The 23401-nt window shown below is 44.0% G+C and overlaps 1 protein-coding gene across 3 annotated transcripts in view; it reads right to left on the reverse strand.

Moving 5' to 3' along the window:
- LOC139578687 (zinc finger CCCH domain-containing protein 3-like) overlaps positions 1 to 23401 on the reverse strand; it is a 92635-nt gene continuing 69234 nt past the window's right edge. For all 3 annotated transcript variants that reach the window (XM_071406620.1, XM_071406622.1, XM_071406619.1), the window contains 7 exons: positions 18757 to 18838; positions 18500 to 18655; positions 18313 to 18382; positions 15844 to 15975; positions 9903 to 10072; positions 9441 to 9631; positions 1 to 328 (listed from right to left, as the gene is read on the reverse strand). In XM_071406620.1, the coding sequence (XP_071262721.1) occupies positions 297 to 328; positions 9441 to 9631; positions 9903 to 10072; positions 15844 to 15975; positions 18313 to 18382; positions 18500 to 18655; positions 18757 to 18838 (833 nt within the window). In that variant the 3' untranslated portion in view covers positions 1 to 296. The remainder of the gene's footprint in view (positions 329 to 9440; positions 9632 to 9902; positions 10073 to 15843; positions 15976 to 18312; positions 18383 to 18499; positions 18656 to 18756; positions 18839 to 23401) is intronic.

Consider the following 23401-nt stretch of genomic DNA (forward strand, 5'->3'; position numbering starts at 1 on the left):
TACAGTAATAACATACATTTTATTCCAAATTCGTCAAATCTCCAATTTACAAAAAAACAAAACATGTTCAAATATCAATACAATCTTTATTACAAACATCATTGCTGTATGAAATGAATGAGTCCATAAAGCAAACCTTTAGCTACATTAAAAGACCCTGAGTGTGGTTGAGAGCGGATACAGATATGGGTCTGAGAAACGTCAGAGCTTCCATAAGCATTCAATTACATACGTCTCTGTAGTATTTTCAAAGCTCATTTGGTGTTCAGGCAGTATCCATTCTAGTTCCTGTAGTTCTAGAGTCGAGGCTTGATCTGCAGTATTCTCTCTGTGGAGGACGGACAGACAGGCAAGACAGAAACAGATTGTGATTAAAGATACCAACAAAACTAACATGTCAGACAGCAGCGAGATCGCTCTACAACCACAGGGGTGTACAAAACGACAGGCTGTGTGTGTATGTGTGTGTGACTGATGGTGTGCCTGAGGATGTGAATGGGTGAAACGCAGGGCTCTCTGTCCTACTGAAAACCTGAGTGATGGCATCTCCGCTGATGAGCACACTGGGAACTGAATGAATGGGAGAACAGGGGTGTGTGTGCATACGTGTGTACGTCCCGGCAGTGATGCATAGCTATTGGGTTAATTTATGTAAAGTGGAGAGCAGGGCTGTGGCGGCCATGAAATGTTGTCAGCCGGTTATTGTCATGCAAAAGACTGCCGGTATCACGGTAATTGACCGTTAATTAACATTAAAAAAGTTTAGCATCCACACATACAAGCTACATACAAGCTGCTGATGTGTGCCTTTGGAATCTACATTTAAAAAGTCTAATAAATCAATTTAATATACACAATCAAAATAAATCCATTTATTTTACTCAGTTCTAAAGAAAATGTATTTCAGAAGAACAGAAGTTGAGTTGAGTTGGCCTACTGTATGTTATCTGGCTATGCTCCATGCCATAAGCAGTAGGCTTGTTGATTTAGCTGACAATATATGCCTATAAGTCCCATGCCATTATTTTACATTATATGATAATATAGTAAGAAGAATATAATTGAACCTAGTGGAATAAAATAGAAAGGATATTCTTCCCAATCCGGAGCAAGTGAGCATATGAAGTGGCTACGTTGAGCATGAAAGTGATCATTTAAAACAGGTCTTCTACACAAGATTCAGAGTTATTTGGCAGCTTTAGTTGTGAATGATACGAACCTTAGAAATCAAAACATATACAGTGCATTCGGAAAGTATTCAGACCCCTTGACTTTTTCCACTTCGTTACGTTACAGGCGTATTCTAAAACGGATATAAAAAAAATAAATCCTCATCAATCTACACACAATACCCCATCACGACAAAGTCAAAACAGGTTTTCAGATAATTGTTTTTGCAAATGTATTGAAAATAAAAAACAGAAATACCTTATTTACATAAGTATTCAGACTCTTTGCTACGAGACTCGAAAATGAGATCAGGTGCATCCTGTTTCTATTGATCATCCTTGAGATGTTTCTACAACTTGATTGAAGTCCACATGTGGTAAATTCAATTGATTGGACATGCTTTGGAAAGGCACACACCAGTCAATATAAGGTCCCACAGTTGACAGTGCATGTCAGAGCAAAACCAAGCCATAAGGTCAAAGGAATTGTCCATAGAGCTCCGAGACAGGATTTCTTCGAGGCACCTATCTGGGGAAGGGTACCAAAACATTTCTGTAACATTGAAGGTCCCCAAGAACACAGTGGCCAACATCATTCTTAAATAGAAGAATTTTGGAACCACCAAGACTCTTTCTAGAGCTGGACGCCCAGCCAAACTGAGCAATCGGGGGAGAATGGCCTTGGTCAGGGAAGTCCACAAGAACCCGATGGTCACTCTGACAGAGCTCCAGAGTTCCTCTCTGGAGATGGGAGAACCATCCATAAGGACAACCATCTCTGCAGCACTCCACCAATCAGGCCTTTTTGGTAGAGTGGCCAGACGGAAGCCACTCCCTCAGTAAAAGGCACATGACAGCCCGCTTGAAGTTGACCAAAAGGCACCTAAAGGACTCTCAGACCATGAGAAACAAGATTCTCTGGTCTGATGAAACCAAGTTTGAACTCTTTGGCCTGAATGCCAAGCGTCACGTCTGGAGGAAACCTGGCACCATCCCTACGGTGAAGTATGGTTGTGGCAGCATCATGCTGTTGGGATGTTTTTCAGCGGCAGGGACTGGGAGACTAGTTAGGATCGAGGGAAAGTTGAACAGAGCAAATTACAGAGATTCTTGATTAAAACCTGCTCTAGAGCGCTCAGGACCTCAAACCTTTTTTGTTTTGAGATTTTTTTTAATAAATGAGATTTTTAAAAATAAAAACCTGTTTTTGCTTTGTTATTTGGGGGTATTGTGTGTAGATTGATGAGGGGGAAACATATTATAATCAATTTTAGAATAAGGCTGTAACGTAACAAAATGTGGAAAAAGTCAAGAGGTCCGAATTCACGGGATGGGCTGCATGATGTGGGATGATTGATGATTTGAGAAAGTCAGAAAAAAAGCTGTTCCTTGCCTCAGGCTGCACAGCTGTTCTCCCATCAAGTGATCATATTTACACCCATCAGACTATTCTCAATTTAATCTCGTTTTTACTAATATGTCAAATTAGTTTTGATTCAAAATGACCCATTATGAAATGGGCAGGAACAGGGGCATGGGATTTTTTAAAATTAATTTGTATGCACTCAAACAGCAAATGGAGGCCGCACTCTTTCCCGCTAGTTCGTTGATCAATGATGCCGGATAGGCAACATCAGCTTGGTAGCGGAGTTGTGCTTAATATGAGCAGCTGAGAAATAAATATAAGAAACACTTATTTCACTCCACACATCAACCACTGTTTGAGAAGCATGCTCTCGCTGCACGACAGGTGATATCCCGCCCAAACTCTGTATGCCATGGGCTCGTCAACCTTATTCCTGCATCTACCCAGTGCTTAACTTGGGAAACGAAGTGATATCTGTTCGGGAACATCGATAGTAACAAGGTTTCGCGTTCTGAAAATAAAATAAAAATCCCTATTACTAGGCTATTCAAAATCAAATTCACTGTAAGCTGCCCTGCACAATCAATGAACCAACAGCATCGCCTAGTCTGGCTATACAGTACGTTCTCTCCCAGACTCGCGGATAGAACTAAGGCCGTAGCATAAGGTAACCAGTCCATCCAGTATGCATAATAATACAGTCCACACTCAAAGGCATTTATCCAAAATTTGTTTAATTTTGGAGTACAGGCTAAACCAATTATGTACCAAAGACATCTTAAATCAGTTTTGTTTTATGTTTGTCTGCAATGCGTAATATGCGGTAGGCTATGTATTGTATAACCGCACAATCCATTTAATTACGTTTTTTTTCTTCCCAGGCTTGGGCTCATAAGCCTATGCATATGCATAAGCTCTAAAATGCACATGGGTGTTTTGAATGAATCATCACCTTAGAAAGCGCTGTCCGTTCCACTGTGCTGAAACAGCCACAACGACCATGTTTTACACTCAGTTTCAAGCTGCCTTTGAACTTCTGTCTTCAAATTGATCATCACAGTGAGGTGAGTTTTAAAAGCATGATACTGTTTTGACGTTAAGTGTTTGACGTGACTTTTCCATTGCATTGATGTCAGAGTGGTTAGAGGGACAATAGAGCCCTGAGTACCAGTCTGTTATGACCTGATGGTAGTTAGCAAATTGGATACTACCAACGCATGTCCAGAGTGCATGAAAGGAGATTCCCGTGACTCAATGGTCACATGGAATTTTACTACGGTCATGACTCATGACTGCTGGTGTGGCAGTAATACAGTCACTGCAACAGCCCCAGTGGAGAGGAACTTGTTTGGATTCTTTCCACCCTTAACAAGCCACAAGGGTGTGGAGAGTGTGTGTGTGTGTGTGTGTGAGGGTGTGTGTGTGTTGGGGGATAAACCAGCGGTCATTAGTAACACTTAACTGCCCTGGACACAGAGTTGAAGGCGGTCTGTGTGTGTATGTGTGTGTAACTGACCACTTGTTGTGTCTCAGGAGGATTGTGTGTTTGTGTGCCTAAGTGTGTGTGTACAGTGCATTCGGAAAGTGTTCAGACCCCTTCACGTTTTCCACATTTTGTTACGTTACAGCCAGTGGTGGAAACAGTACTCAATTGTCATACTTGAGTAAAAGTAAAGATACCTTAATAGAAAATGACTCAAGTAAAAGTCACCCAGTAAAATGCAAAAATATAAATAGTAATGTAAAGTACAGATACCCCCAAAAACTACTTAAGTAGTACTTTAAAGTAGTTTTACACCACTGGTTACAGCCTTATTCTAAAATTGATTAAATAGTCCCCCCTCCCCCCCATCAATCTACACACAATACCCCATAATGACAAAGCAAAAACAGTAAAAACTGAAATATCAGACCCTTTTCTCAGTACTTTGTTGAAGCACCGTAGGCAGCAATTACAGCCTTGAGTCTTCTTGGTAGTAGGACAAAAAAAATATCTTGGTCGACGAAAGTCGTCTGATCTTTCGACCAATCTATTGGTCAACATTTTTAAACGTGTATTTTTCCATATATAGACACACCCTATGTTTGAATAAAATCAACTATATGCATTGAGCTTGTCTGATGCTTAAAGTTTACGGTTTGATGAAATAAGACAAATGCCTCAAGAGGACGACAGTTATGGTTTTCATATGCATATTTTGGTGAAACAGATTAATTTAATTTATAATAACATCTTCATATGTCAAAATCATTGTCATGTGGTTAATCAAAATTTGATCCAAATCTAAATGAAAATGATACAAAGCTAAAAAGTAAAGCCTACATTGGCGCGCAGGCCAGATGGCCTTTAGGCCTACTTCTATGCGCGCATGTCCTTACTCAACATTGACAGGAGAGCTCCAAACCAAAGTAAATTACTAAATTGACAAAACTCATAAATGGAATGAAATAAACCAACACCTTTTCACAAGTGTAGTATAGGTTGTGCACTCCGCAAACAACGTGTCCACTCCGATAATGAGAACGGGAAGACCGGAATAATATTGAACGCGTTAATTAAAATAAATTACCGTAACCAAAGTAAAAAACATTGTAGACAAATTCCTATAATTTAACGGTAAATGTACTACAGGTTATATATGTAATGGGGAATTGATATACACTAACAATCAAACGCAAACAATTAACGTGTACAAACTGGGGGGAGAGAGAGCGCAATCTGGAGAGAGAAATGCATCTGGGCGCATGGTCAATCTGTCGTCTGCATTGGCCAGGCAGCATTTACGTTGATATGGCCTCAGCATACTTCTTGCGCTTCGCGGAGCATTGCAGAGCTGTTGTTATACAGGATATGACCCCCACCTTCGTCAACCAATCATGTCAATGCGGACCTATAGAGAGCCCTCCGCATTGTAAAAAAAAATGTGGGAGGCGCATGGCGATGCATTACGGAGCTCGATTTGCCCTCTGCGTGCCTCTGGGGGCGCCGCAATTGCGTCACACCGTCATGCAGCCTAAAACAACATTTTTGGATGAACGATTAGTCCAAACTTTTGACTGGTACTGTATATATTTGTTACTGCTCGACTAAAACAATCTTGGTTGACCAACAACCTAAAAATAGACCAGTCGACTAATTGGGGTCAGCCCTACTTGGTACACCTGTAGTTGTGGAGTTTCTCCCATTCTTCTCTGCAGATCCTCTCAAGCTCTGTCAGGTTGGATGGGGAGCGTCGCTGCATAGCTATTTTCAGGTCTCTCCAGAGATGTTCTGTCGGATTCAAGTCCGGGCCCTGGTTGGGCCACTCAAGGACATTCAGAGACTTGTCCAGAAGCCACTCCTGCGTTGTCTTGGCTGTGTGCTTCGGGTTGTTGTCCTGTTGGAAGGTGAACCTTACTGCAGTCGGAGGTCCTGAGTGCTCTGGAGCAGGTTTTCATCAAGTCTCTCTGTACTTTGCTCCGTTCATCTTTCCCTCGATCCTGACTAGTCTCCCAGTACCTGCGGCTGAAAAACATCCCCACAACATGATGCTGCCACCAGGTGTGTGCCTTTCCAAATCAAGTCCAATCAATTGAATTTACCACATTGATCATCTCAAGGATGATCAACGGAAACAGGATGCACCTGAGCTCAATTTCGAGTCTCATAGCAAAGGGTCTGAATACTAATGTAAATAAGGTATTTACGTTTTTCATTTATAATCCATTTGCAAACATTTCTAAAAAACTGTTTCCGCCTAGTCATTATGGGGCATTGTGTGTAGATTGATGAGGGAAAAAATAATTTAATACGTTACAGCCTTATTCTAAAATGTAACAAAATGTGGAAAAGGTCAAGGGGTCTGAATACTTTCCGAATGCACTCTATATGGTCTGCCTCATTGTTCCTCGTTGTCTGTATATACTGAGTTTTTGCTGTGACTGGTAGCTGCTCTGTACCCTGCTAACACTGTACCCAGACATTAAAATAGCCTTCCGTGCCTATGGGCGACTGCCACTAGGCACCACAGCAGCTATAGACTGAGCTCTGACTGCTGTGTTCCCGGAAGGGAGCCCTAGTTCCAAATAAGCCCTGGCTCTACACACTCACACGTATACACCCCAGTCAGCATGTGCTATGACCAGCTAACCCAGACAGGAATAACCAATGATGCAGGCAAGACCCTTTAAACACATACTAAAGCTGGGATGAAGGGAGGGTTAAGGAGGAGAATAGAGAGAGAGAGAAGAGAAGAAAGAGGGGGACACAGTGGAGAGAGAGAGGGGGGGAGATGACAGATGGAGAGAGACTGAGTTCCAGAGTCCATGTAAAGGGAGAAAGATACATTGAGATGAAAGGAAAGAGAGATTCCATGTGTGTGAGATATATATGTGTGTTTTTGTATGTGTGTGTGTGTCATGGTAGCTAGCGGTAAGGGAGTGACATGCAGGATGTCCAGATGACACAGGGGCAGCTAAAGGTGAAAGGTCATAGTTGTTTCCTGGAGAAGAGAGATTAAATATGAAACGAAACAGACATGGAGAGAGGGATGATGACAGAGTGAGGGAGAGAGGGATGACAGATGGAGAGAAAGTGAGAGAAAGGTTCTGGTGTAATTTACAGTCGCTGTCTTCCTGGTATTTACTTAGAAATGTAATGGTAATATGGTAATAACATAGTAATGTATTAACACTTTCTTTTGGAGTTATTGAATCATGTACTGTACCGCAGGGTACTATTTAGTATTAGGTAGAAACAGATTTTGTTTATTTCTTTCAAGCAAAATGTAGACATTGTTAAAATGTACCGTTACTGAAAGAGAATATGAGAAGGAGGGCAATAGAAAGAGAATTGAAGTGGTAAGTTCATTTGTGGTGTCTGTCTGTTTCTTCACTACTGGACAGTGAGAGTAAATGTGTGTGTTAGTGTGTGATTGAGGGTTCCTCTATGTCAGGGAGGGGCAGAGGCAGGTGGACATAGGAGAGTAGGCGACGGGGGGAGGCCGACAGGGGGAATGAGGGAGGGTGACGGGGGAGGGAGGCCCTCTTCTAATCCTCTATCTGTCAGTCTGTCAACAGAGAGCCCAGCTGTGCCTCTCTCTTGCCCCAAACCTAAATATTATTACCTCTCTCCCACTAAGCACTATTACACTTCCAGCTAAGTATTATCATACTCAAATATTACCTTCTACTGCAACCAGTATCAACCTCCTAAAAGTACCCCAATATCAGGGCGTTCTTAAACCTTATTTCCTCATCCACTAATATTTACCCCATGGCAATGGTGCCCTCAGGGGTCCATGCTTAGTCCCCTCCTGTACTCCCTGTTTGCGCACGACTCCAACATCATTAAGTTTGCTGACGACACAACGGTGGTAGGCCTGATCACCGACGAAGATGGTGTGGTGCCAGGACATCAACCTTTCCCTCAACGTCAGCAAGACAAAGCAACTGATCCTGAACTACAGGAAATGGAGGGCCGCCCCCATGCACATTGACTGGGCTGTAGTGGAGCGGGTTGAGAGATTCAAGTTCCTCGGTGTCCACATAAAAATGTTACCCCCTTTTTTCTCCCCAATCTCGTGGTATCCAATTAATTGTTAGTAATTACTATCTTGTCTCATCGCTACAACTCCCGTACGGGCTCGGGAGAGACGAAGGTCGAAAGCCACGTGTCCTCCGAAACCCAACCCAACCAAGCCACACTGCTTCTTAACACAGCGCGCCTCCAACCCGGAAGCCAGCCGCACCAATGTGTCGGAGGAAACACCGTGCACCTGGCGACCTTGGTTAGCGTGCACTGCGCCCGGCCCGCCACAGGAGTCGCTGGTGCGCGATGAGACAAGGATATCCCTACCGGCCAAACCCTCCCTAACCCGGACGACGCTAGGCCAATTGTGCGTCGCCCCACGGACCTCCTGGTCGCGGCCGGCTGCGACAGAGCCTGGGCGCGAACCCAGTCTCTGGTGGCACAGCTAGCGCTGCAATGCAGTGCCCTAGACCACTGCGCCACCCGGGAGGCCAGTGTCCACATTATTAAGGAATTAACATGCTCCACACACATCAACAGTCGTGAAGAAGGCACGACGACGCCTCTTCCCGCTCAGGAGGCTAAAAAGATTTGTCATGGGCCTTCAGATCCTCAAAAAGTTATACGGCTGCACCATTGAGAGCATCTTGACTGGCTGCATCACTGCTTGGCATGGCAACTACTTGGCATCCGACCACAAGGTGTTACAGAGGGTAGTGCGTATGGCCCAGTACATCACTGGGGCTGAGCTCCCTGCCATCCAGGACCTCTATACCATGTGGTATCAGAGGAAGTCACTAAACAGACTCCTATCACCAAAGACTGTTCTCTCTGCTACTGCATGGCAAGCGGTACCGATACACCAAGTCTGAAACCAACAGGACCCTAAACAGCTTCTACCCCCCGAGCCATAAGACTGCTAAACAGTTAACCAAATAGCTAACCGGACTATCTGCATTGACTATTTTGCATTAAATATTTTTGTCTCATCACATACACTGCTGCTACTGCTTATTATCTATTCTGTTACCTAGTCGCTTTACTCCTAAGTAAAGGGCCCGTAAGTAAACATTTCACTGTTAGTCTACACCTGTTGTTTATGAAGCACGTGACAAATAATTTGAATGGATCTTGATTAGATTTTTTTTTATCCATTCAACATCTTTCCTCGATTAGCAGTGGGCCATCTGAGCTATGTATTAAAAACATGGGGCAGTTGGAAGAATCACAGTGCTCGCAATGATTACCACAATTTTCCAATGCCCTGTTTGATGAGCCCACCCCACCCCTCCGGGTCATAGGAGTCAACATGGCGTCCATAGAAGCAGTTTCCTGACCTCTGTAGGACACAACCCTGAACTAGACTAACTTTCCTGGTCACTGTGTGACCTCTCACCTGTGACCTCTGCCCCGTCGGCAGGGGGCGTGTCCGGGGCGTCTGTGTCTTCGGGGGAGCTGGAGAGGGAGATGAACGACGGGAGCTTGGTCTTGTGAGGACCCAAGGAAGAAGACGAGAGTGTCCCTGGATCTGCCTGAGCAGAACCCTCTGCCGCCTGGTCATCAGGTAGGACCACTGACAGGCTAGGCCTGAAGAGAGGAGAGGGGGAAGTGGAAAAGGAGGAGATTAGAAAACATTGTTGACATCGAAATGTAATAATATCTGTGAACATCTGGCAATATAAATTAATGTCTGTTTTTACTGTGTTTTATGGTTGTTGCTATGCATTTTCCAAAATGTCTGTTTTCAATTTGTAATGTAATCTATTTGCTCTGTTTTATTACATTTTTTAAATATAAATTGTATCTAATTAATTTCACTTTGTCATTTAATTATTTTGACAGAGGGCCTGTTCTTGACCTCTTGGTGCGGGACTTCTTGGCCGGGGCAGCGGAGGGGCCTGTGGTGGGGTTGGGGTTAGGAGCGGTGCGTTTGGCCCTCTGACGGTGCTGGAGCTTACACTGGGCCCCTCGAGGACAGGAGCCACCACTGGAGAAGTCTGGACACACCAGGGTGTGCTTCTTCTTACACTGGAGGAGAGGACAGACCGATACCACTTATTATATGAAACACACAGGAGGTTAACATAACCCGAGAAGACAGTTTGAGACTGCTCTGTTAGTTACTACACGGAGTGTAAAAAACATGTTGTTTACTTCCTAATATTGAGTTAAACCCCCTTTTGCCCTCAGAAAAACCTAAATTCGTCAGGGCATGGACTCTACAAGGCGTCGAAAGCGTTCCACAGGGATGCTGGCCCATGTTGACTCCAATACTTCCCACAGTTGTGTCAAGTCGGCTGGATGTCTTTTGGGTGGTGGACCATTCTTGAAACCCAGCAACGTTGCAGTTCTTGACACACTCAAACCGGCGTGCCTGGTACCTACTACCATACCCGTTCAAAGGCACTTAAATATTTTGTCTTGCCCGTCCACACTTTGAATGGCACACATACACAATCCATGTTTCAATTGTCTCAAGGCTTAAAAATCCTTCTTTAACCGCCTCCCTCCCCTTCATCTACACTGATTGAAGTGATTTAACAGGTGACCTCAATAAGGGATCATAGTATTCACCTGGTCAGTCTATGTCATGTTCCTAATGTTTTGTATACTCAGTGTATGTGTTTCAAAGCTTTGTTTTTGAGTGTGTCTGTGTGCACTTGAACGTGGTCATCTTAAGAGCACTGTGCCTGAGTGAGTATACAGATGAAGGTCTGGTGAGAGTGTATGTGACAGTGAGAGTGTGTGTGACGGTGTAATATGGGCGTAAATTGGTAACTTCATTCTGAGGGAGATTCGATCCCTCCCACCTGTCAGAAAAGCTAATTATACTCACTATGGGGTGCGAGCCGTGTTTGTGTGTATGTGGTGTGTGGGGGGCAGCCTGGAGCAGGTTGGTCCAGAAATAGAGTGAGGGTGGGGGTAAGGGGTGTGTGTGTGTGTGTGTGTGTGTGTGTGTGTGTGTGTGTGTGTGTGTGTGTGTGTGTGTGTGTGTGTGTGTGTGTGAGGGGTGGGGGTCTGCAGATTGAGTTTCCAGGAACAGTTTGGACTCCAGTTCACCCCATGGTCCCCTCAGCCCTGAACCAGTCCGTGCAACCCTCTCCTCTCCCCGATGAGGCACCTCTCTCTCCGCTATACCCCCAACCCCTCACTATAGCCAGTACCACTAACTCCCAAACTCAGACCCCCTGCCCTTCTCACACCCATGTTCCTGCACCATAGGGGTCAGATCAGTGTAGGTCTTAGACTTATCTCACTTTCAGCTTTTCTGAGGCGGCAAACCAAAACACTCACAAAGTCACACCGTAATGCTATATGTTTTCATGCCCTAACGTAAACATTGACACTATTTGCCAAATTTAGCAAAGCCTGTCTGTCTCTATTACGTTATCAGTCTGTTACCATTCAAGAGTCTGAGAGCAGAGGTGCAGATTGAAGACGCTTTACATTGTTTTTAACCAATCCAACCAAGATGTGCCCTGGGGTTATAGTGGTCGTCTTTAGACCAGGGAATGGGACCATACAAAGACTTACAACCGTTTTTAGAGCCCTTTTCCAGCATAAGGAGAGGGAAAACTGAGCCAAATGCCAAATCTACTAAGACTCAACTGCCAGCAGTCGAATACGTTCTCATTTTCATAAAACACTGAAAAGAGGGAAAGAGAGCAAGAGCCAAGAAACGGAAGATAAAAAAAAGTGAACAGCGGACAGAACATCTTTATTCCACACCAAGTTAATCATTTTCCACTTGATTTAAGAAATGCTGGGATGTCTCAGGGGTCTATTAGAAGAGCTCTCTCTCCACTGCGTTCCAAACCAGGACGAGTCAGCACATTTACCATTACAGAGAGGGAGGGGTAGAAGAGAGGGGCAAGGAGGGAGGGAGATGTGGGAAAGGAGGGGAAGAGAGGGGAGGGGGAGAGAGGGGGAGAGAGGAGAGGGAAACAGAAGGGGGGGGGGGGTGGATTGGGGTTCAAAGGAGAGCAAGGGAAGTTGAAAGAGTGGTGGAGATGGAGAAACAAGAGAAAGGTGGGAGATCAAGGGAATGAGAGAAGGCGAAAGGGACCAAGAGGGTCCAAATTGGATAAAACGAGAGAGACAGGCACAAAAGAGAAATACAGAATAGAAAAGGGGGAGAAGGTAGTGATGGGGGATAGATAGAAAAGAGAGAGCGAGAAAGAGTGTTCGGGAGGGAGGGATAGTGAGCGCGAGACAAAGCGAGAGATGGAACGAGAAAAGAGGATGGAGATGGAGAGGGAAGCGGGGTTAACCCCTGAGCTGCTGGAGTGTCTGCCTGCCTGCCCCATAGTGCCATCCTCAGCACTTCCTCCATCTGTAATTACTGCCTGCTATCCCTCCCACAGCCACCACCAGCTAGCAAGCACATGTGCACGCACAAACGCGAGCACACACACACACACACACCAGACCTAAGCACTTCAGCTAATAGAATAAATATTAATGCCCTTTGGTTTTATATATCCTCATTTCTCTGTGCTATATTTAAATGAGGCCTGACAGTGTGAAAAAGCATGTGTTACACAGACACTCATAAACAACAACTGAGACAGAGAGAGGGTTATAGGAGGGAGGGAGGGGATAGATGAACAGATATAGGATTGGTAGGGACAGAGACAGACGGAAAGAGAGGATAGGAGTGGTACTAGCGGTGAATGTGGAAACAGAGTGTGTATGGGAACTCTACATTTTTGGGGGGGGTCATGTGTGTCTGTGTGGCCGTGCACTGTTACCCTCTGGTCCTCAATGTGTCACTCAGACACTAGAGTTATGTCACTATTGACAAGCCCTCACTCTCAACAGCTGTCCCTCCATACCCAGGGCTGTTTGGAGGACAGTTTATATGTTTGTGTGAAGAGTATGTCCACGAGGGTGTGTCCAGTGGTGTAGCAGTGCCTGGAGAAGTGGGTATACACTCATTTTGACAAACATTTCCCAAACGGTCCACAAAGGAAAGGTGAACAATTATTTGAGAAACAGCGACACACACTCTGAATGACCTAAAATGATACATCCCATTTTGGTCTTTCAAAGTCAGGCCAACCCAAGCTGCACTGTGCAAGTAGTCTAATAGTAGGCCTACTATTGAAACAGATAAATTAGGCTGTCAACAGAGTCAGAAATTCACAGGTTTGTTTTTTCTGTTCAGGTTTTCGCTCTCAAAGTCACACGTTAAAAAAAATTGAAAACAACCAAATTGGATGTTCTAAGTACACAACCATGCTTAAACCACATAAGGATTTTTGAGTGTAGTTACCCTTTAATATATGCATTTGGTTAGTGGTGTTTCTGTAGCACATGAGATGGAGTTTGCAAAAGCCTTTGAATCTACCAGAAGACGGTTAGGCCTATCATTAGCGTCGCTATATTTAACCTGTTCCTTAATTGTTCGACACCTGGACGTTTTACTTCATATTATGAGGCACGTCTTAACTGGCTTCAAAGTAGCCTAAAGCCACAATCCCACCATAGAAATGTGGAGGCAATTATTTTATAAAGACATCCCTCATATGCGTTCTCCTGTTCTATTGGCTTTCTTTCGACTGTATTTCATCGTCTAGCAGCCAAACGCATTATCATAGTCATATTAGCAACCCATGATTGTTGTTGCATCTTTAGATCTCCCCACTTTCAACATCTTGAATGGATATTTTCCATCTCTGTCCATGAAATCGCTCGCATGTGCGGTGTGTATTTTAGAACTGTGCTTTCCTGCAAATTTTGGAACATTCGCACCATTCTAGGCCTGCTGCCGTGTGCACATTGCTGCTCTGAAAATGTGAAAAAATGAATCGTTTATTATCATTTGAAGCTAAACATTCTGATCTGTTCCATCAGCCTTATTAATTGATATGGCGTATACCTACCACTACACTACGCATCCTGGGGATTAATAAGTGCGTTTATACAATGGGTGGGTCTAATCCTGAATGCTGATTGGTTAAAAGCACACTCCAGCCTGATCTCCACTATAAAAATTAGCTCACATTTCTTTCAGAATAACATTTTGTTTTCAACAGCGAAGATTTGTATAAACCTTGCAGTCGGTCTCTCTGACATTTGCAACAGTGTTTCAATATTCAAATTCGATCTCCAACTGTCCCATAGTAATGAACGTGTCAGGATCAGGAGAAATGTCAATTGAAAAAAGGTGAAACGAATTGCAGCTAGTTTGCAGTCTTTCCAGCTTCAGTTTGACGTTTTTGTGTTAGCTGTGTTATTGGCTAGCTCCTCTGAACAACAGTGTCCTGACAAGAGAGCACATTTTCTATGCCAGGCGAAATCGTGCCTCATTAGCTCGTTGTTATGGATATATCCAAATAAATGGCACTTGAAAACAGCTTAAACAAATGCAGCTGCTGTTGTTATTCTGTCTGCACTGATTGACGCGACTAAGTTAACCGTAGTTGGCTAGCTAGCAAGCAAGGGATAAGGAACATTTGGAACGACGACTGGGTCGTGTCCATTCGTTCAGTCTTTTTGGACTGAACGACTGGGTCCCGTCTCTGGCAACCGAACCAATAGAACGAACGACCAGCCGGCTTGGGTAGCACCCCTACAGTAGATTTGTTTCGGGACTGTATCTTGTGGAAGGATGAAATAATATGAATAAATTCATCAAAATAACGTTTTTAATGAAAATGTCAATCATTATTTGAATATGTTGGTAACCCATTGTGTAAAAGTAATAATGCCCCTCGAAGGGACTTCGTCTCGGGCCTAACAACACCCGTGCCAATCTATCCTCCAAACACCGGCTTCTCGGGCATTATCACTTAAATACGCAATGCCCACCGAGTGGGTAAACTACACCACTGGGTATATCTACCTTCTCTACCATAGGTCATCAGATCATGATAAAGAGAAAGAGAGAATGTCTGTGTCTGTCCCCGTGCGTGTGTGACTGACTGACTGTGTGTACATGTGTGACTGACTGACTGTGTGTACATGTGTGACTGACTGACTGTGTGTACATGTGTGACTGACTGACTGTGTGCACGTGTGTGACTGACTGTGTGTACATGTGTGACTGATTGACTGTGTGTATGTGTGTGACTGACTGTGTGTGCACGTGTGACTGACTGACTGTGTGTATGTGTGTGACTGACTGTGTGTACATGTGTGACTGACTGACTGTGTGTACATGTGTGACTGACTGACTGTGTGTACGTGTGTGACTGACTGTGTGTACGTGTGTGACTGACTGACTGTGTGTACGTGTGTGACTGACTGACTGTGTGTACGTGTGTGACTGACTGACTGTGTGTATGTGTGTGACTGACTGACTGTGTGTATGTGTGTGTGACTGACTGTGTGTACATGTGTGACTGACTGACTGTGTGTATGTGTGTGTGACTGACTGTGTGTACATGTGTGACTGACTGACTGTGTGTATGTGTATGTGACTGACTGTGTGTACATGTGTGACTGACTGACTGTGTGCACGTGTGTGACTGACTGTGTGTACATGTGTGACTGACTGACTGTGTGTATGTGTGTGACTGATTGTGTGTACATGTGTGACTGACTGACTGTGTGTATGTGTGTGACTGACTGTGTGTATATGTGTGACTGACTGACTGTGTGCACGTGTGTGCGAAAGAGTGTCTGTGTCTGTGTGAGAGAGAGAGAGAGAGAGAGAGAGAGAGAGAGAGAGAGAGAGAGTAGGTGTATGAGTGCGTGTGTACATACATGTGTGTGGGACTGACTGATTGTGTGTGTGTGTATTCGTATGTGTGTGTGTGTGTGTGTGTGTGTGTGTGTGTGTGTGTGTGTCATACCTTCTCTCCCTGAGGGCAGTATCCCCTGATGAAGTCCTGGCACAAAGCAGCCTTGCGGGACACGTAGACATGGCTGTAGGGACAGCTACCGTTGTTACATATACCCTTCAGGAAGTACGAACACACAGGCATCTAGAGAGAGACAAGTTGTTGTTACCAATCTCTGCTTGGCAATATCTCCATACAAATGGCACACCAATAAAGCATTTTCAACGGAATTGAACATTTCATTGAGAGAGAGAGAGAACGAGAGAGGCAAGAGAAAGAAAGAGTTCATTCACAGCATACTAGAGAAAACACAGTCAGATGTAGAGTGAAAGAAGTCAACAAGCCAATCCACCATTCAGATAGGTCCCGCCTTCTACAATCTGTCACTGCCTCTGCTGTTAAATGGCCTTAATTGCAGTTGACAGAGAAAGAGAGTGTGTGTGTGTGTGTGTGTGTGCGCGTGTGACAGCCTGCATGCAGGTGTAAAATGTCCTCTTGTGTGTGAGTAAGGTACGCTGTGTGAGAGTAGTGCAGGCCAGTCTAAATATACACCATGTAGAGAGAGAGTGATAGAGGTGCGAGACAGAGAGCAAGGGAAAAGGAGCTAGGAGAGGGAGAGCTATACGGAGAGGGCCGGGGTGGGGGGGGGGTAATGAGAGAATCAGGGCGGCTCGTTGGGATGGGATCAGTTCTACCTAATTAACTGCTACAGAAATATTTATCCAGGCCGCAGCTTGTCCAGCTAGCTATCATGATGCGTTTATGTGCTGGCTGTGTGTACGAGTTACGGTCGCCAGGCCCTGAGGGGGTAGGAAGGGGGGACGGGCGGAGGTGGGGGGGTACAGAGGGTCTTGTTTCGGGAGTTATTTCTTGGGGGGGGGGGTACAGGATTGGAGCTCCTCGTCTATCCCCAGTCCCTACTAGTATGCGTGCGTATTGGGTTGCGAGGCTGGACAGGACACCTGTCTGTGGGTTGTTTGTCTAAAGAAAAACATATTTCCCTGTCCAGTGTAACCACTTTCCTTTACCCTATACGGACTGGCCTCGTTAAACACCTAGTTAAACACCACTACATGACCCTATTCTGTGCTATGGGGCCAGATAAACAAATGAGACATTTTAACTACACGTATTACTATGTAACTATGTCATTAGTAGCTATGAAGCAGAATGAATAATCGAAGATGAACCATTGTGTTGACTGTTGGTAGTAGTAAACATGTGATTATTATCTTTTAGTTTGTACTCTTTCTCTGTTAGAGAGAGAGTCGTTTAGATGAAGTTAAAGATGCAGCCAATGATCTATACTGAGCAAATATATAAACGCAACATGTAAAGTGTTGGTCCCATGTTTCATGAGCTGAAATAAAATATTTTCCGTATGCACAAAAAGCTTATTTCTCTCGTATGTTGTGCACAAATGTGTTTACATCCCTGTTAGTGAGCATTTCTCCATTGCCAAGATAATCCATCCACCTGACAGGTGTGGCATATCAAGAAGCTGATTAAACAGCATGATCATTACACAGGTGCACCTTGTGCTGGGGGACAATAAAAGGCCAATCTAAAATGTGCAGTTTGTCACACAACATGCCATGCAATTGGCATAGTACCAATTGGCACCAAATTTAAACAGTTTTGAAACAAGAGTCATACTTCTGACCTATTTGTGATTTATCCAGCTCAGGTGTGTGTGTGTCTCAGACCTTTAACAAGAGTTTGTGTGACTGGCCGTGAACATATTGGGTATGTGTAACCAGCTGTGTGTAGGTGTGTCTTATAGTTAATTAAGGGGTTGTGTACTCATGCCATACTCTCTGTACCCATGCCTATTAAGGTGTACGTGTTCAGGTGTAAACCATGTTGGGACATCTGAAACCTGGGACAGGGACCACCATTTTGGTCATGATACCCCCATCGCCCGTACCCCGACTCCTTTCAACATGCACCCCCCTAACCATAGAATCAGGTCACGTCTCTGAGTGTGTACACTACCAGTGGGAGTGTGTGTGTGTGTGTGTGTGTGTGTGTGTGTGTGTGTGTGTGTGTGTGTGTGTGTATATCTTAATACTGCCAGTGAGAGCACAGAGACAGGAGCTGTGCCAATCGAGTGACTGTGACTCTAGCTGTATCTCTATACACCACGTCTTACACCAACCATAACTCTAAACACCACGTATTGTATGTGACATGTCTCCATATCTATCTCTGGGTGGTAAACTACCAGTCGGTCCTAATGCAATCCCTTTCCCTACCCCCTACCATTAATCCTTCAATGTTTGCAGATCTGTAAGTGTGTGACACCATATTCTCACCTCCTCCCTGGCTATATACCTGACGGGGCCAAACGCTAACTGCCTAACTACACAGTACACTCCAACCCAGCTGGTGTGAGAGACATTGACGTTTCACATACTCTCACCTCAAGGTCGTTGTGTGTGTGTGTGTATGTGTGTGTGTGTGTGTGTCAGATAGTTTCACCTTCTCCTTGGCCACCTTATGGGAGAATGGACAGGTCCCACCTGTCTGCTTACACGTACCCCTCAGGAACCTGCAGGCACCAATGGGAAGAGTCATCAGATCACAGAGCAGCCAATCAGAGAGCCCACACAGTCTGTACAGGTGGTTTTGAGGAGATCTGTGCATGTTAGGTGTGTGTGTGTGTTACCTGGTACAGACGGCCACCTTATCAGGATCGTGGATGTAGGGGCAGGTATTGCCACGGTTACACTTGCCAAAGCGGTTGTAGTACATACAGTACTGTTTCTGGGACTTCTTCTGACGAGCGTGCCTGATGATGGCTAGACTCCTCTGAACCGCACGACTGGAAGACAGAACACACACAATCAAGAAAACATAGAGTTGTGCAATTATGTACAGGTAGCAGAGGTGTGTGTGTGTGTGTGTATATACTAAAGTGCTTACCTAGCCACAAAACGAGTGCTGGAGGGCCGGATGAAAGTGCTAGAGGTGGTGTGGGAGACTTCCTGTGGACTGGACAACCGCACTGTTGTTTGGGGAAAAGAGAGAATGAGAAAAAAAGAAACCGCCTCTATAAAGACTAAAACTTTTTTTTTTTTAATGGGTAATATGGCGTTATTAATACACCATTGCGACTGACATATTTTGTGTGAGTGTTTGTGTGTGTGTGCGGACACGCGTGCATGTCCATGTCTGTGTTTACACTGTAGTAGTAGTAGTTTTATTACATTACAGGGTAGGCCGTACTTGGCAGCTAAGAGCTGAATTACTTACATAGCACATACAAGTAATTAAACAGGTAAAGTAAAGCAGTTCAAAATCAGGATGTCAACAGAAGCGGTTTGTTTTCATAGCGTCAACAGCCAATAATGGTCACAGCCAGGGGGAAGTCGTGGGTGAGGATCAGACAATTCTGGAGCCGTTGTTTAGCAGCGCACCTCGCCGTGCCCGACACATACAGCCATCTGTAGCGTAGCCGCTTGACTTTGTAGCCACTCCTCCACAAGTAGCACCCACATGGGTGATGCCCCGGCAGCCGCTGGCACCAGAAAGCTCACCACTCATCAGTAGCCTAGAGTAGGCTATTACAGTCATAAAGCATCTGCCATCACTGCAAGCCATTTCCACTGTGTGCCCAGGCAGATATGACGCAATGACCTGACAGCTATAATTTAATGTTTTAAACGGACATAGTTGATATCTTTGCCATGCTTTCTGTATTTCAAATTACACTAAACCAAAATATAAACGCATCATGTAAAGTGTTGGTCCCAAGTTTCATGAGCTGAAAAAAAAAGATCCCAGAAATGTCCTAACACAAAAAGAAATCTCTCAAATGTTGTGCACAATTCTCTTGACATCCCTTTTAGTGAGCATTTCTCTTTTGCCAAGATACGCCACACCTGTCAGGTGGGTGGATTATCAAGAAGCTGATTAAACCGCATAATCATTACACAGTTGCACCGTGTGCTGGGGACAATAAAAGGTCACTCTAAAATGTGCAGTTTTGTCATACAACAACACAATGCCACAGATGTCTCAAGTTGAGGGAGCGTGCATTTGGCATGCTGACTGCTTGAATGTCCCCCAGAGCTGTTGCCAGAGAATTGAATGGACATTTACAATGCCTTGCAAAAGTATTCACCCCCTTGGTGTTTTTGTTTTACAACCTGTTGTTGCATTGCAACCTGTAATTTAAATTGATTTAAAAAAATAAAAATAAAAAACGGAAAAGTGGTCCTTGCATATGTATTCACCCCCTTTGCTATGAAGTCCCTAAATAAGATATGGTGCAACCAATTACCTTCAGAAGTCACATAATTAGTTAAATAAATTCCACCTGTGTGCAATCTTAGTGTCACATGATCTCAGTATATATACACTTGTTCTGAAAGGACCCAGAGTCTGCAATACCACTAAGCAAGGGGCACCACCAAGGAGCTCTCCAAACAGGTCAGGGACAAAGTTGTGGAGAAGTACAGATCAGGGTTTATAAAAAAATATCTGAAACTTTGAACATCCCACGGAGCACCATTAAATCCATTATTAAAAAATGGAAAGAATATGGCACCACAACAAACCTGCCAAGAGAGGGCCGCCCACCGAAACTCACGGACCAGGCAAGGAGGGCATTAATCAGAGAGGCAACAAAGAGACATAGATAACCCTGAAAGGAGCTGCAAAGCTCCATTGCGGAGATTGGAGTATCTGTGTCCATAGGACCACTTTAAGCCATACACTCCACAGAGCTGGGCTTTACGGAAGAGTGTCCAGAAAAAAAGCCATTGCTTAAAGAAAAGAATAAGCAAACATGTTTGGTGTTCGCCAAAAGGCATGTGGGAGACTCCCCAAACATATGGAAGAAAGTACTCTGGTCAGATGAGACAAAATTTAGCTTTTTGGCCATCAAGGAAAATGCTATGTCTGGCGCAAACCCAACACCTCTCATCACCCCGAGAACACCATCCCCACAGTGAAGCATGGTGGTGGCAGCATCATGCTGTGGGGATGTTTTTCATCGGCAGGGACTGGGAAAATGGTCAGAATTGAAGGAATGATGGATGGCGCTAAATACAGGGAAATTCTTGAGGGAAACCTGTATCAATCTTCCAGAGATTTGAGACTGGGACAGATGTTCACCTTCCAGCAGGACAATGACCCTAAGCATAATGCTAAAGCAACACTTGAGTGGTTTAAGGGGAAACATTTAGATGTCTTGGAATGGCCTAGTCAAGGCCCAGACCTCAATCCAGTTGAGAATCTGTGGTATGACTTAAAGATTGCTGTACACCAGCGGAACCCATCCAACTTGAAGGAGCTGGAGTAGTTTTGCCTTGAAGAATGGGCAAAAATCCCAGTGGCTAGATGTGCCAAGTTTATAAAGACACCCCAAAAAACTTAGGTGGCTCTACAAAGTATTGACTTTGGGGGGGGGTGAATAGTTATGAACGCTCAAGTTCTGTTTTTTTGTCTTATTTCTTGTTTGTTTCACAATAAAAAATATTTTGCATCTTCAAAGTGGCATGTTGTGTATATCAAATGATGCAAACCCCCCAAAAATCTATTTTAATTCCAGGTTGTAAGGCAACAAAATAGGAAAAATGCCAAGGGGGTGAATACTTTCGCAAGCCACTATCTTCCATAAACTGACTTCAACGTCCTTTTAGAGAATTTGGCAGAAGTCCAACTGGCCTCACAACCACGCCAGCCCAGGACCTCCACATCCGGCTTCTTCTTCTGCGGGATTCGTCTGAGACAAATCCAGCCACCCGGACAGCTGATGAACAGATGCATATCTGTATTGCCAGTCATGTGAAATCCATAGATTAGGGCCTAATTTATTTATTTCAATTGACTGATTTCCTTAAATGAACTGTAACTTTGAAATTGTTGCATGTTGCATTTATATTTTTGTTCAGTGTAGTATTTTCAGTGATTTTATTAAGCAGAGAGTAGGAGAAAAGAAGGGAGTCTGAGTGAACCAGCAGTGTATTGTATATATATATATATACACATATATATTGTTTTTAGCTTCATTATACAGATAACCATATTTTACCGTAGGTATAAGGTACTTTTCTGCATATGCTTCTGTTTTTCATCGCCAAACCCACCACTGCCCCAAACCTACCACTGGTGTGCGTGGCAAAAGAGCTCTATTTTCATGTCATCTTACCATAGCTAGAACCCTCTGCAAAGGGTTCTAAGTAGAAACCTCTGCAAAGGGTCTAGGTAGAAACCTCTGCAAAGGGTCTAGGTAGAAAACTGCAAATGGTTCTAGGTAAAAAACCTTTGCAAAGGGGACAAGCCGAAGAACACTATATGGTTCTACATAGCACCTTTTTTTCTAAGTGTGTACCAGAGACCTGATAGCTCTCCAAGACTCTAGTTTTGGAGGGAGGGAAGGAAGCAGGGAATGAGATATGGGTATGGTGGAAAAGAGGGGGGGAGGTAAGGTAAGGAGGCTTGGTACCTAGCCACGTCTCTAATTTTGGAATATTTCAGATGTAAAATATATCCTCTTCATCAGTGTGTGTTCCTGTGATCTTGACACTATGATGGGAGGCCACTGGCAGATGACCAGGAAAATAAGAGTAGTGTAATCTCAGCTAACTGGACTGGTGAGATCTGAAATTATAACGGCTGTTGTGGTGGACACTAAAGGCATTTTCAGAACATGCTGGAATGTGGTGTTCTGGAGAGTGGGTGTGTGAAAACGGCACTTCTGTGTGTGTGTGTGTGTTTGTGTATCAGGAGGCGAGTCACAAGCTGCAGGAACAGAAGTCAACTCTTCAATTCCAGCCACATGTTTTGGCAGAGAGAGAGAGAGAGTAAGAGAGAGCGACTGTAAATCAAAGAACGAGAGGGGGAGAGAAAGAAAGACTAAGTCTGTATGTGACAGAAGGAGGAGAGCGACCCCTTACAAAAACCCATATGATTTTCACGTGATCTCGTGTGATTTTATGTGAAGTGACAACATGGTGAGCACGTGTGAAATAAATGTAACACGGGGATGAAACATTTCAACATGTGATGACATGAAACAACACGTGACAACAAGGCTGTGATGGTAATTGAATGAATAACCGTGTAACTGACATTTATGGATGAAGATCTTCCAAATAACCTCCCAACCCGTTTAAATAGACCTATATCCATTTTAGGAAGATTTTTTATTAACTTTATTTTCATGTCGATCAACTTCACCGAATAATGTAAGTTCTGGGATTGTGATACAGTGAAATATAAGTGAAATAATCTGTCTGTAAACAATTGTTGGAAAAATTACTTGTGTCATGCACAAAGTAGATGTCCTAACTGACTTGCCAAAACTATAGTTTGTTAACAAGAAATTTGTGGAGTGATTGAAAAACTAGTTTTAATAACTCCAACATAAGTGTATGTAAACTTCCGTCTTCAACTGTAGCTGTCCCCTTCATACTTTCCTTGTCAATTGATTGTATTTAGCCTACTTCCGACCTAAGGTATGTTTTTAAATAAATTTAAGGAAAGGAGAACTAAACTCAGCAAAAAATAAATGTCCTCTCACTGTCAACTGCGTTTATTTTCAGCAAACTTAACATGTGTA

This window comes from Salvelinus alpinus, chromosome 6 (genome assembly GCF_045679555.1).
Source record: "Salvelinus alpinus chromosome 6, SLU_Salpinus.1, whole genome shotgun sequence".
Lineage (NCBI taxonomy): Eukaryota > Metazoa > Chordata > Actinopteri > Salmoniformes > Salmonidae > Salvelinus > Salvelinus alpinus.